Source organism: Anas acuta, chromosome 3 (assembly GCF_963932015.1).
Source record: "Anas acuta chromosome 3, bAnaAcu1.1, whole genome shotgun sequence".
In the NCBI taxonomy this organism is placed as follows: Eukaryota; Metazoa; Chordata; class Aves; order Anseriformes; family Anatidae; genus Anas; species Anas acuta.
In genome coordinates, this window is record NC_088981.1 from 34623816 (window position 1) to 34638293 (window position 14478).

The window sequence follows — 14478 nt, forward strand, 5'->3', positions numbered from 1 at the left end:
ACTTCAAAGGAATTGACAGGCTAGGTAAGATGTCCAGAATTAACAAAATTAAGCTCTGTCAGGCTAAGTAGACACCAAGTTCTAAAACTCAGCTTTGCCTATGTAGTGAAGGGCTATATCTGTACCTGTGCTGATCACAAGAAAGGCAGAGTGTTGTTATTAATTGGTATTTAGAGTGCCTGGGAGAGAGGTAGCATTTCCAGCAAACAGCTTCAAAGTTATTTAGATCAGGTGATCCAGGTGATGGAGCAGAGATTTCCCTGCAACCCATGGAGAAGACAAGAGTGGAGTATTTCCCTGCAGCCTGTGAAAGACTCCATCCTGGAGCAGGGGGGTATGTCCTGAAAGAACTGCAGGCTATCGAGAGTCTATGTTGGATTAGGCAAAAGGTGTGAGGAGGAAGTGGCAGAGAGGAATGTTTATGGACCTCTGATCAACATTCCCCTTGTGCCACTTGCCGGGGGAGAAGGCAGAGACATTGAGAATGAAGGTCTGAAAGAAAGACCTAGAAAAAAGGGGATGGGGGAGGGGATGGGGGAAGGTGTTTTAGATTTTTGTCATTGCTTCTCATCATTCCAGTCTATTTTAATTGGGAATAAATATTTTTTTCCGGAGTTGAGCCTGTTTTGCCTGTGATAGCAATTGGTGAGTGATCTCTCCGCCTTTATGTTGACCCATGAATATTTTCTTATTTTCTCCCCCTGTTCTGCTGAGGAAGAGGAGCGAGAAAGTGATTTGATGGGTGCTTGACAGCCACCCAAGGCTGAGCCATCACAACATGCTAGGCACAATACCTCAATTTTTCCAAGAGGAGATTCTATACCTTTACTATTCTGAAATCAAATTCTTGGCTTCAGCATTTTTTTTAACTAAGACTTTTTAAGTAATACTTTAAAGGATCTACATCTCTTGTTAAAGCCCCTAACTCTCTGGAAATGATGCAATACAAAAATATTTGCAGTGACACAGCATGTTTTTTAATGAGAAAAATATATATATTTATTTCTCTTTTCTTAGCCAGTGAAATATACATTTTAGAGTTTTTAATATTAGACTAGAAAGACAAAAGTTTATTTGCATGTCAGTACTGGCTCACTGTCAACTGCTTCTCCTATGTTGGTTATAGAGTTCCCATTAGTTCCCTGACCTCTCAGTTATTTCTTTCCAGTTTTACTTATGTTGATTTGATTTTGATGACTCTGTATTTGCAATTTAAAGTTTACTCCTTGGTTATATTCCCTAGTCATATGTAAACGATTCTGAATAGTTCACTCAAGCTGATCCAGACACATCTACGTAGCCCAAATCCAGTCTTAATTTCTCTGCCTTTTGATACTGTATTTATGCAGTATACTGACATTGAAAAAGAAGCGCCCACCAACATGCTCCTCAATGCTTGCACCAAAGCAATTTGCTTCTTTATTTGGAAATCAGAAGAGGAAAAAAATCATTGTACAAGAAAATGCACTTTCTTATTTCTAGGAGGTAATGGTGAAAAGTAAGAACGATGAAAAATCTGATAAATATTATTTTCCATAAAAATAATTTAAAAAATGTCTACATTCTTCTATTCATATAAAAGGAAGCAGAATCCAGGAATATGTGGTACAGAAGCAAAGGCACATGGTAACCATGTCTCATTTCTTACGTTACAGTCACTTTGCTCTTAAACCCAGTTTACATCTAGACTGTAATCTAGACTACATCTGTGTTTCTTAATCTTTTTATGCAAGCTATAACACCAGCAAAAGCCTACCATGAAAATCTTATTCCAGATTACTTTTTCCAGCTCTAATATCCTGATGTGTTTTTGAGATGCTAATGTAATTGAGAAGTGGTTGGAATATTCTGTGTACTTTTTACTGCAAAACACTAATATTTCCAGTCAGAATGAAAGGATATTTATGACATACAAGTTACAGCCAACTACTGTCACTATCTCAGTATATAATCAGATTGCATGAAATGTGCTCTATAACCTCTGCGGTACATAGTTTTGTACTATTAAGTGTAGCTTAGAAATAACAGAAACTGATATTGATGGGATCTGTTCTTGATTGTGCACAAGGCAGCCAGGAATGCTTTAGGAAACCAAAATAACAATAAAAGTAAATGAAAGATCTAGTTGCAGGCTGCAGATGGCTCTTATTCTTCCTGCCACATTTTCAGTAAAAATTTGGCAGCTTAATAGCCTTACTTAGCAACTTTAATGTTATGCATACTATGATGAACAAGACAAATTAAAGTTTTTTTCTAGGATGCTAAACTATGTTAACCAGTGTAATCGCATTTGTTAAGCTGAGTAATCCAGCAAGTGTTGTTCTTGATGTAAAGTTTTTATTTTTAGAGAGGTGCTAATAGGCAGATTTATTTACAACTATGATCAAAAGAATGCTGGACAGGAGAAAAGAATAGGAGAATAAAAACCAGTGTGTAGGTCAACCAGAGTGCTAATTTTCATATGCAGCATAACGTTACACAGAAAGAATTCAAGGAAGGACTGTATGTTATGATCACTCTCAAGCCTCAAACATCAGTATTTAAAAACCATCCACAAAGTACTGCATAATCTGCGGAGATCAGCATATCCATATGGAATCTGCATGTCCTGGATGGAATTTGTTATTCATACAATATGATTACAGTATGAACTAAATGAAAAGAATATTCTTCCATTTTATGACCAAAATTAAAAAAATGGAGACTAATGAAATACAAGGTGTGTGTAAGGTGGCTGCTAGGTTCCTATCCCCAAGCAGCATTATCACAGCTCCTGGCAATGAGCATGATGCGTTAGCGTGTGACTACTTATTGCTGGTGTATATTTGGTGTATATTTTGTATACTTATGCAAATATACTTTGTATACTTATGCTTTGAAATGGATTTCAACATCAGCAAAAGAAAAAAGTTTGACAGCCACTGCTGACTTTGGTTCTACCTCAGTCTAGGCCAAGACATCATTTGGGCTTCCTATAATAGATGAGTAAATCCAGGAGACAGAATTAAGTCAGGACAATGCAGACTTCAAGATGGAAGCGGAGGAAAAGACAAGGTTGTATCCTGATCTAATGGTTCACATTCACACCTTGGCACAGTGATGTCCAAAAGCTACAGGCATTATTCACCTTGGTGATACTTTCTGTTACGTGGTGGATAACATTCATTGTCATCCACAGTAGGTTTAACCTGCTTTTTTAAGTTGATGATGGGAATAAGCCAACTGACACATGTTGCTAAGAAATAGTTTGACCGACATGTGTCAGCTTTCCCTTGCTATCAACCTGTGCAGTTTACAGCTGTGGAAAATGTGGATTTGGGAGTCACATGTAGAGCTACAGAACCCAGACCAAGTTCAAGACGACTAGTGTTTTTGGGACATAAGTGTATTACTGTCACCAAAATCAACTTCTTGTAATTCTTTGAGAGATTACAAAAAAGCAGAGAAGCTGGATAGACCACGTGACTGCAATGGCAGGATTTAAGTGAGATTATATGGACACTGGAGAGACTTGTATTTGCAAGGCGGATATTGAAATTTTACTAACACTGGCCAATCTTGGGACATCCATGCACAAGGTCCGTATTGAGCTATGTTCTATCTAACCTGAAGGAGATAATTATGCCTACTGAGAGAAGGCAGATTTATTAATGTGCCATGACTTGTTGAAACAGCAGAGTATTCAGAATGCTGGCTCAGCACCTGATGTCTATGGTTCTAGATCCCTTCAAAACATCCTTTGTGCAATGTTTTATCACACAGTGGCAACATAGCTAAGGTTTTCCACATAGTTCATCTAATTTGAAACATACTGTGTACCATCTCTGAGCAGAAATTGTGATGTACCTGAAGTTTCTTGACAGTAGAATCTGGCAGTAGCTACCCTTCATGAACATGGAGAATATTATCATGAATATGGTGAAAGTACATAGCAATCATCAGGAGAGCCTTGAGATTTTTGTCCTTTCCCAGCAGTCAGCTGCTGTTATGAGACAAGTAGTGATGACATTGGATGCTAAATCACTTTTAAAATTAGTCCCTCATGGTCTGTAACTGGAATCTTGAATAGATTTGGTTCACCTGAATGTCAGCCTACAGGGACTTGGTTCACCTGAATGTCAGCATAAAGATGACAAAGACTTCAGTGATAGATAACAGAACTGTTTCACATCTGACATAGAGCCTGGATAGCCAATTGTTAGGAAAGAGGTTACAGATTGGGAATCAACAGAACTCAGAAATCACCTAGGAACATATCAAGGGCTGGTAGAAGGATTGGATAAAACCCAGCTTCAGGTTGAATGTATCTCTAGATGACTTGGCTTTGAATAATTTGAACCTGGAAGCCAAACATATGATGTCGGGGCCCTAAAAAAAAAAAATGAAGAACCCTCCCACCAAGCTGAAGGACTCCTCAGAGTCCTTCTAATTAATCTGTATAAAGGAAGTGCAGAGGAATAATTCAACAATGAAACCTTATTGTATCAAAAGCTATATGAATTTAATACATTGATGACACAACTTGGAACAAAGTTTTTTGGATCATTTTATCCTGCAGTGAAATTCAAGAAATCCAATGTTAATACCTTAACTTCTCCCTTTGCTAAATTTCAGGTCTCATTTCAAGTAAAGAACTGAGCTGCTCTTCACATTATTTGGAATAATCATGTTTTCATATTATTTGGGAAAAAAAAAAAGATACATAAAATGATTACTGCTATCATTAGTTACAATATAACTCTTTGGAAATATTAATAATCCATTGATTAATTTATTTTAGAAAATAAATCTCTTATTGTATCCTCTGAATGCTGCAATTTCATCAGCTATAGATGTAAAATGAAGCTGAAATGTACTCACTTATTTTATTTCTCACTTCATTTATTTTTTCTCCAAGGCATTTAGCTTCAGCAAACCTGTCAATGCAAGCATAATGATACAGAATTATTCAAAAGCACAACTAGTGAAACTATTTGTTCACAATAAAATACCAAATTCTTCATGACAATTTTTGTTTTGTAAGTAGAACTGGTAGGAAACAATTTTCCATCAAAAAAGATAGCCTGGCCTAAAAGAAACAATTCTGAATGCAACAAATGGGTTTATAAGATGGACTAAATAAATTTGTAGCTATAAATTTTTAAAATTATGTTATTTCAATTCTAAGAATTGGATTCTCTTAAATACTCATATTAGGCTATGTTATTAATTTTAATATGATAAATTACTTGCAATGTATACAGCTATATAAATATAGAAAGAGAAAAAATCCGAAGTAAAAACAAAATTAGAACATTTGCTCCCCAGGAAAATTCAAATTTAAGCATGTAACTTACACATTGCTGGTAATCACTGTGATGTGTGAACATGTATAAATGTATACCCCTGTCATTAAGAAACCTCTCAACAGAAAAATAAGAAAGTGTGACAAAAGTAAATTATTCTGATCTTCTACAGCTAGTCCTTATTATATCCACCAAACTAATTCCATCAAATTAATATCCACCAAATCAATTAATCAGGCTTTAGAAAGTCCCTTTGTTGTATTCAAGTAACTGGACCTCAAAACAAAACTGGAAAAGTGAAGTTTCCCTTGGGGTATTTCATGGTAGAGGAATGTAATCATTGTAAATAAAGGACAGATACAGACTAACTTGTGTGTTTTCCTTTGAGAAAATTACTAATTGCCTTTTGTAATTCACAAGATTTGTTTTACTTAATATGCCATATTTGTACCATCCTAGCATAAAATGAAGCCTTCCATCTTGGGGTAGTGTTTTGACAAGAAAAATTAACTCAGTCATTTCTTGAAGGAAAGACCAAGGAAAGCTCAGCATGTTGCAGGATGTGTTGTTAGTGACTCAGTAGGTGGTTCTCCTCTCAGAATGTTTACAGCACTAATCTACTCACATATTTCTCGAGTGTGCTGTAAAAGAAAACCACCTGTGGCAATCAAATATCACTTGTCCTTTTCTACAAAAGTTGTGATTAACTCTGGTGGCCTGGATGAGTCTAGAGCTGGTAATTATATTTCTCCTGAAAATATCCTTTTTTAGTTTTCAGTCCCCAACTAATGATGAAAATTGTTTTTATATGCCTTTTCACCGTATTTTTTCTGCTATAGCTGATTGAATTTAAGTAGAAAATTATTCATAGTAAGAAATGTTCATCTGAGATTGTACTTGATAAGAGGTAATGCAATGATCACTTTTTACAACCTTACATTCCCAAAACACCGAATAACATCAGTCAAAGAATCTTCAAAGCATTCTTGACTGCAAAGCATTATTACAGAAATTTTTAGAAAGAGCAAACTGAGATACAGCGAGATTAAGTGACTTGAAGAATGTCAAAAATTGCATTCCTATGCAAAATATTGTGAATCACAGCACAGACATCTATCCCAAATTGTTAAGACTGGAATAATATAAACCATGTACAGATGAAGTATCTTGCCCACCTGCATGCTGAGTAATACTGCAAGCTCTTAGGGAGACCATGTTTGTTATATTTGAGCAATACTGAGCATAATTGCATCCTAGTCCATGACTAGGATTTTTTTACATGTTAGTAATTAAAATAACAAGTATTCATTTCACAGCCAAAAATGTCATTTTTTAAAGATGGACTACAGTGCTTAAAAATTTTCAGTAGGTACGTGTATAAATTAATTTACTGACAACTTCCTGACTATATTCAAATCACCAAACCTTTATGTGGTATGAAAAATATTCTAATGATCAGAATTTTATTTTTTAGCTTGCAACATGATGTTGCAGTGATGCTCACTTCAGTGTTGTTAAGCATTCTGCTCACTGTATGTCTTGCTCCTTAGTAAATGTGTGATATCTAGGGATTTCATTAGAAAGCAGCTGCCTACTGAGCAGAATGAATACATTTATATCCTCTACATTCCCTATAACCTGCTAGAACTTGAGGTCTTCTTTTATCCTTTTTTTTTTTTTTTTCCTCCTATCAGTTTTCTGATATTTTATAGCAGTTGTTGACATAATTACTACACTTATTTAACTCAGTACTATATAAAGCTGTTTAGAAAAAATGGTATCTAGATCAGGCATTCAAATGCCAAGTTGATTCTGCTGTAAGAATCATGACAATCAGTTCAATGTACAATGGCAATGTCTGAACATTGTTCAAGGAAGTATCCATTGTAATAGTTTGAAGTGTAGAAGAATAATTTGCTGCATTGTGACCTTTGTCGTAGGCCATTAGGATTGACATGAAATTCTGAATTGTCATTTCAATGTGTGTGAATGGACCCTTGCTGAATGTGAAGGCAAAACTATAACACTTAATAGTTAAGTAACTGTTCAAATGATTTGGTCTAGGTCTTCGTCTAGCCAAAGTAACTGAGGAAATCTGCAAACTGTATTTTTGTCTAACTCAAATAGTGGCAAACCTTAGTCAAGAAATGTAACTTTCACCTGGGAAGGTGGGACTTGGAAAACTACCCATTCTCGATTAGTCCATTTCCCTGTAAAACTGGAAAGAGCTGGAATTTCATGTGACCACAATCAGATCTGCTCATGGACACTTGTTTTCAAGGCTGAATTCAATGTGGTTAAATAGCTCCCGCACTTACTATATCTCGCATAAGGAAGGCAGAAGCCTTTGAAGCATCTGTGAGAACGTTATATAATCCTTTCCCACTTAGAACTTGTTTTGACATAAAACACAAAAGGTATGGAAGGTTGTGTGAAGATCTAATGGGAACACTCCGAAGTACCTATTTCTTTCCTCCATGTCCCATAGACCAAATACTAAGCTCATCAATTACTTAGAAATTATTGAGGCAAAAGTCCTGTGGACTCTGATTCATGTTCACAGATAGATTTAGCTAGACAAGCTGAAGCCAGATGTCTATCCAGACCTTATTCATAGCTTGCTGCCTTCAAAATAGGAATAGCTGAATGGGTTATGCATCTGTTTCTCAAACACCATAGTTTATTAGCTGGCACTATAACCTAAACTAAAATTTGGCATTAATTTATAACAGACCAAGAAATTCCATCTCTGACTATGAATCATAGACAAACAAAATAAACAAGATAAACACATAAGATTTGATTCTAATATTGGAAGAAAAAAGGCTACTTTTGATACTGCTCTAATAAAAAGTCTGGCATAAAAATGATATCAGCATGAATAGTGATGAGTGATTGATTATATTTTTAGCTCCAAAGAGTCCATGAGAATCCTACATGAACAGAGACTGCTCTGTAGGAAGGTTGAATCATGGCTTCTAGTATCTACAAGATGAAATATTCTGGCGAAAACGCCAGAATGAATTTGGACACTAACTGTCAGGGAAGGAAAATTTTGCAAAGATTTAACTCTTTGAACATAAATATCAGTAATCAAAAAATTAATACTTTGAAAAACAAATACCTAACTCATAGTGCAAAATAAGATGAATTCAGAGGCTGTCAAATGAGAGATTGGAGATATTTAGTGAAATACACAAACATTTACTCGTTTCTAATTAGACCTAAGTGATACTCATCCTTTCCATGAAACTCATCCATAGCTACTTAAAAACCAAGTTAGCCGCTAACTAGCTGAGACACAGAAAGCAGGAAAAGAAGAAAGTGGAAAAAAAAATAGTGGAGAACAACAAAATGGAAACTAGACTTACATCACATCTGTAAGCTCAGTAGAATTTTAATTCTGGAAATACTGACTAGGATGGGATTTAAAAGGCTTAGTGCAGTATACAATATTGCAGTGGAGTGGCTTAGCTGGGAAGATTTCTCGCTAGTATATTTCACCAGAAAATGAGACACATTTTTCTCCACCTTAGAAAAACAATGCTAAGAGAACACTGTTGTATTGAGGAACACGACATTACTAAGTTCTCTGGAAGTCAAGTATAGGATGTCCAAATTCCAGAAGTCTGATTCTGTCTGGGCATAAACATACATGTAGATTCTTAAGCAGGGCTGCAGTTATTGTTGTACAAAAGAAAAATGAGAAAGAGTTGGTTTGTATTAACTGCAACCTAAGCTGTAAAAGATCACCCTTTCTATCTTACAAAGCCAATTTTTTAGTACTTCCCGTAGGTAACTCTACTAATGGGATAGTCTGAATCTATTGTCTTTCACTTAGACCGTAAATCAGAAATTACCCTTAACTAAATAAGCTTTTTTTTTTTTTTTAAAAAAAAAAAAAATCCAGGGATGATACTGAGTTACAATACTGAGTTACATCCCCTGTAAAGATCTCTGAAGTGGTAGACAAAAAGTGTTATGTTTGAAACAGTATTTCTTTTACTTTTTTTTTTTTTTTTTAAGACAAAATAAATAGTTTCAGTATTTGATTTGATCAGTTGATTACATTTGATAGTTTATACACAGGCAGTTATAGAAAAAATACTGTGTATTTACAAATATGTACATGTATATTGACAGAATCACAGAATGGGTGAGGTTGGAAGTGACCTCTTCCAACCAGGTTATCTGGTCCAACCCCCTACTCAAACAAGGCCATTTAAGAGCAAGTTATTAAGACCATGTCCAGGAGGATTTTATAGATCTCCAAGGAGGAAGACTCCATAATTCATATAGATTCACATCCATGTGAATAACTTCACAGCCCAAACAACAGCTGTGACCCTCACAGTCAAACTTTCAACTAGGCTCACCAGAGTTCACCATTCAGTTAATACAAGAATGGTATAATTAGCAAGCCAAGAGAATCTACCCAAAATACCCAAAGAAAAAAAATATGACAGCTAAAAATAAGTAAGTTGTGAACCAAATACTGTTTGTGGTATGACAGAAGTGGTTATGTAACTGTACACAAAAATATTAACATGAGAGGGCTACTTGTAGATGGAAGTTATGGTAACCTTTAAACATGTGGTGTCCACACACTTCTTCCTGTGCAATTTGAACACTGGCTGGGTAACCAAGTTTTTGTGCAACTGGTGGTTCAGAGACTGCATTCAAAATTACAGACTGGACTTGATACAAATCCAGTTTAATGAACTCAGTAATCTTGGAACTACAAGCATCTTTACTAAAATCCATTGAAAATGGCAGGGGAAAACTGTCTTGCTCCAAGGTATGAACATTCACAGCACCGATTTCAGCAATCAGCTGCTGCATATTAGAGAGGGGCTATCCAAGGCGTGAATGTGAATCAATTTGTCCTTTAGGGAAAGAAAATCTGGTGTCAGTTTGTGGGTTCTGCCCATCTCTATTACATGTTCTGAAAACAGAAGGAAATACTGGCTTGCTTCATAGTAATAACTATCAGAGAAAATATGGCAGAATTGTGATTAACTAGAGTAAATTCCAGACATGGCTCTGAAGTGCTGTGCTCCCATGATCATGCTGTAACCATGAAGTGTTCTCTCAATAGACAGTAACGTCAGAAATGACTGCAGTGCAAGTTACATGTGGCATCGTCTGATCTATTGATCAGAAGAAAGACATTATTAAATATCCAGTTTATGTGAATAAAACTTTATGAACTTCTAATGCCTTGGCAATTTGTGCCCCCGTGGCTACAAGTCATAGACCTGGGTGGAAAATTAACCAGTTCACGAAAGTGGTAAATAGCAAGATCTTGAATAAACCATGGAGACATGGAGCAGATAATTTCTTGCCTGAATTACACTGAAGTAAATATATATAAGATTCAGTGACCCTGAAAACAATGTATTTAATGCCTGTTAAGTAGGAAAATTGTTCTGTTAACAAAGCAGAAAAAGCAGACAAAACATGAAGGAAGAGACCCCAGGAGAAAAAAGAAAAATAGAAAAAAGAAAAGAAAAAATGGTTTAGGGGAATATTAGTTAGAAGGGTACATTGAGAGATCTACTTTTGACATGTCTGATCTAAAAACATTATATTTCACTTGTAAAACTGACAGTGAAACAGTACTTTTCTACAATCAGCATGATAAAGTCTTGGTGGTTTGATTTTTGAGATGCTTAAAGTCCACTTTATTAAAATTCATGTTTTTAATATTTAACCATTCTCATCATCTTCACCAGAAGATTTTGAAGTGCTTTGCTAGCATTAACAATAAATGTGGGGGAGAAAGTATTATTTCTGTTTTAGAGTGCAAAACTGGAAGAGAGAAGCTAAAGTCACTTGGCAAACAAGATAGGAGCAAGACAAAAGCATCTGTTAAACATCTCCTAGTTTACTGTCCAATTCAGTGCTGAAGCCAGTAAAGCATTTTTGACAATGGAAATTACAGTAATCAGTTTAGTCACATGAATCTAACTTCCTCTAGATAATTCCTGATCGTGAATGCCATTTACCACATTGCTTTAATGAAGCTATGAAGATAAGATGAATAAAGCCTGTGGAAAGATGCACTGAAATCACTCATGCCATTTTCATATTATGTTCAGACTTTCCCTCCATCATCTCTTAGTGCCTTCCAAATATGAAATATCCCCTGTAAGAAAAGGCCACGTTTCTGTACCAACATCTTAACAGGGGCTTAGGATGTTCAGTGTAAAACTACATGTTCCTATTCAGGCTTATAATGAACTCTCAGATGTCTGTCTCCAGCTGTACTGTTGTGACACTCACCTCTGTTTTAGAAGCTGTTTGTTGTCCTCAATGGTTATACTGTCAGCATGGTCCCACTTGAAAACTTCAAAAGCCTCCTGACATCCAAGGGACATCTTTCCTCCTGCCCCAAGGAAAAAAAAAAAAAAAAAAAGAAAAAAAGGAACTACTTCAAAATAAGCAAGAGACAGACATTTCACATTCAATTAACTCCTTTTTAGACAAATATAGCAAATCAGCCCAATGGTCTTAAAAAAAACCAGTAGACTATGCTCCGTGGTCCAGCAACAGGAAAGTATTTTTGACAAAAGCTCTCTTACATGACAAATTAATTTGTTTTCACTTAATTTCTCTAAAGCATGAATATTTGTGTTGTATAATTTCTCAAGACAACTTACATTTTTCATAAATAAAACCAAAATGTGAATGTTGTATGTGAAATATTCTAAGTATAAGAATATGAGGTATTTCTTAAGTATAAGAGTATGAGGTATCAAGCTGCACTTTGCTTCTGTATTTCTTTCATTCTTCTACCATATTTGCCCCAAGACATGAGTTGAATATTTTCAGTGCTCTAGGAAGAAAAAACATTGGGCTTCTTTTAATTAATGTTTCATGCCTCTTAGTGAATGTCACCTCCTTTTAGTGAATCAGATGTTCAGATATTGTATCTAAAAAAATGTCTGGTTCCTGCCTTTTAAACTTTCAACATGGTATTTGTTTTCTTTTGTGCACCAGAAGTTCAAGACCTATTTTCTTTTTTTTTTTCTTTTTTTTTTTTTTTTTTTTTTCCAGGATTACTCCAGAAAAGAATGATAGTCTGTCTTATTTACCAGTTATCACTGCTGAATGATCTACAGATACAAGAAATCATGTATCTGTATTACTATTAACAAAAAAACAAATTCAAAGGCTACTCAGAAATCTTCCTTCCTGCTTCAGAGCTATCAAGAGCCCCACATCCATTGTGTAAACTTTCCTGGGATTTTGCTGTGCAAGAGTTTTCTATATCGTTTGCGCCAACTGACCAATGTTACCAATAACATATAATGTTTGCATATTATTTTCCTGGCTACCTACTTTGCAATTTTTGTGTAAGCAGAGATGGCATGTATTAACAAAGCATACGAGGAGTGGCTGAGGGAGCTGGGCTTGTTCAGCCTGGAGAAGAGGAGGCTCAGGGGCGACCTTATCGCTCTCTACAGATACCTTAAAGGAGGCTGTAGAGAGGTGGGGGTTGGCCTGTTCTCCCACGTGCCTGGTGACAGGACGAGGGGGAATGGGCTTAAGTTACGCCAGGGGAGTTTTAGGTTAGATGTTAGGAAGAATTTCTTTACTGAAAGGGTTGTGAGGCATTGGAACGGGCTGCCCAGGGAGGTGGTGGAGTCACCATCCCTGGAAGTCTTCAAAAGACGTTTAGATGTAGAGCTTGGGGATATGGTTTAGTGGGGACTGTTCGTGTTAGGTTAGAGGTTGGACTCGATGATCTTGAGGTCTCTTCCAACCTAGAAATTCTGTGATTCTGTGATACATAAACAGATGTTGGGCTATGCAATACTAGCATGCTACACCTTGTTGGAGTCTAGCTGAGTTCGCATGAAAAAAACTGCATTGTATAGTCACTCCAGAATATATTCTGCTGCCTCTCATTGTACTTTTCCTTTCAGGACTACCTTTCACTGACTTGTGTGAGATTTCTGTGGTGTAAGATACTGTTTACAGTGAAGGCTGGTAACACAGACTAGCAGTTAGGGTGCAATAATCAGTAAAAGTTTTAAAAACTCTTTATTCAAAATATAGCAGAAAAAAATGCCCTCTATTTCAGTCAAAAGAATCAACACATCTGCTACTAATTTAAACATTTTGAGTTGAAAATAGAACCACCAGGAATGTTTGAATGGCAAAGCATGCAGAAACGCTCCACCCTTTTTGAATAAGAAAATCAAAGAAAGATACAGTGCAGTTTTGCTGCTGTGTGATCCAAAAGAGCAAGAGGATTTAGGAAAATATATTTTTCTCTGATAATGACCTGAGAAGATAATGTTCATGTTTTATGCTTGCGTTGAAGAAAATAAGTCAGCTTTGGAAGCAGAATTTTACAGTACATACATCCCATCACTAGCACTAATTTTAATATGCAGCCTGAGCTGACCCTCTAGAATTATTATTTTATTTTCAGAAAAAGTTTGTATTAAGTGCAGAAAGCCTTAATGAAATTCACAGCTGAGCTTAAAATAAACAATGAAACAACTTTATTCATACATAGTACTGCAATGTAAAGTATTTAACCCTTCTGACAATGCTTTGCCTTTGAGTTTAAGAATTGGAATTAAGTTTGGAAAACAAAAACTTTTATGGTGCTTACAGCTTCTTCCAGGCAGAAATGCATTAACTAAAATTAAAGGTAACCTGATAACAGTTTTCCCCTATTACATTAAGTGGCAGCAGAATTGAACAGGTACAGCTTAACAAAGCCCTCATAAATAGATCTCCAGAATTCTTGGGAAGGGCAAATTTTCCAGTGTATACAGTCCGTTTTAAGAAAATACTGAAGTATATGGAACAGCAAACAATCACATTCTGAAAATGGTATCTCAGGAAAGGAGCTTAAAAAAAAAACATTTTTTATCTCAGTTAAAATCAGTTTTTATCTCAGCATAATATGAGCATAAAACAGCTACAGAACAAATGCTGTAGCCTGCAGATAATGATGGAGACATTTAGGATGATAATAAGGGAATATAGTAATGTTAATAGTAAAAGACTGCAAGAAACATTGGAAGCTTGATGGAGTGGTGGTGTTTTCATTCTGTTCAGTAAAGATTATTCCTTCTGCATGCTTAATGTATTTTCAATCATGCTGTTTACATTTCCTTAAATGACCTATAATTTCATAAAGTAATGTTGTCTTCTTTCAGATGGCCTCCAA

At 35.7% G+C, this 14478-nt stretch overlaps 1 protein-coding gene across 6 annotated transcripts in view; it reads right to left on the reverse strand.

Annotated features, from left to right (window-relative positions):
* KIF6 (kinesin family member 6) overlaps positions 1-14478 on the reverse strand; it is a 175984-nt gene that overhangs the window by 50289 nt on the left and 111217 nt on the right. For all 6 annotated transcript variants that reach the window (XM_068676590.1, XM_068676586.1, XM_068676591.1 and 3 more), the window contains 2 exons: positions 11571-11673; positions 4861-4916 (listed from right to left, as the gene is read on the reverse strand). In XM_068676590.1, the coding sequence (XP_068532691.1) occupies positions 4861-4916; positions 11571-11673 (159 nt within the window). The remainder of the gene's footprint in view (positions 1-4860; positions 4917-11570; positions 11674-14478) is intronic.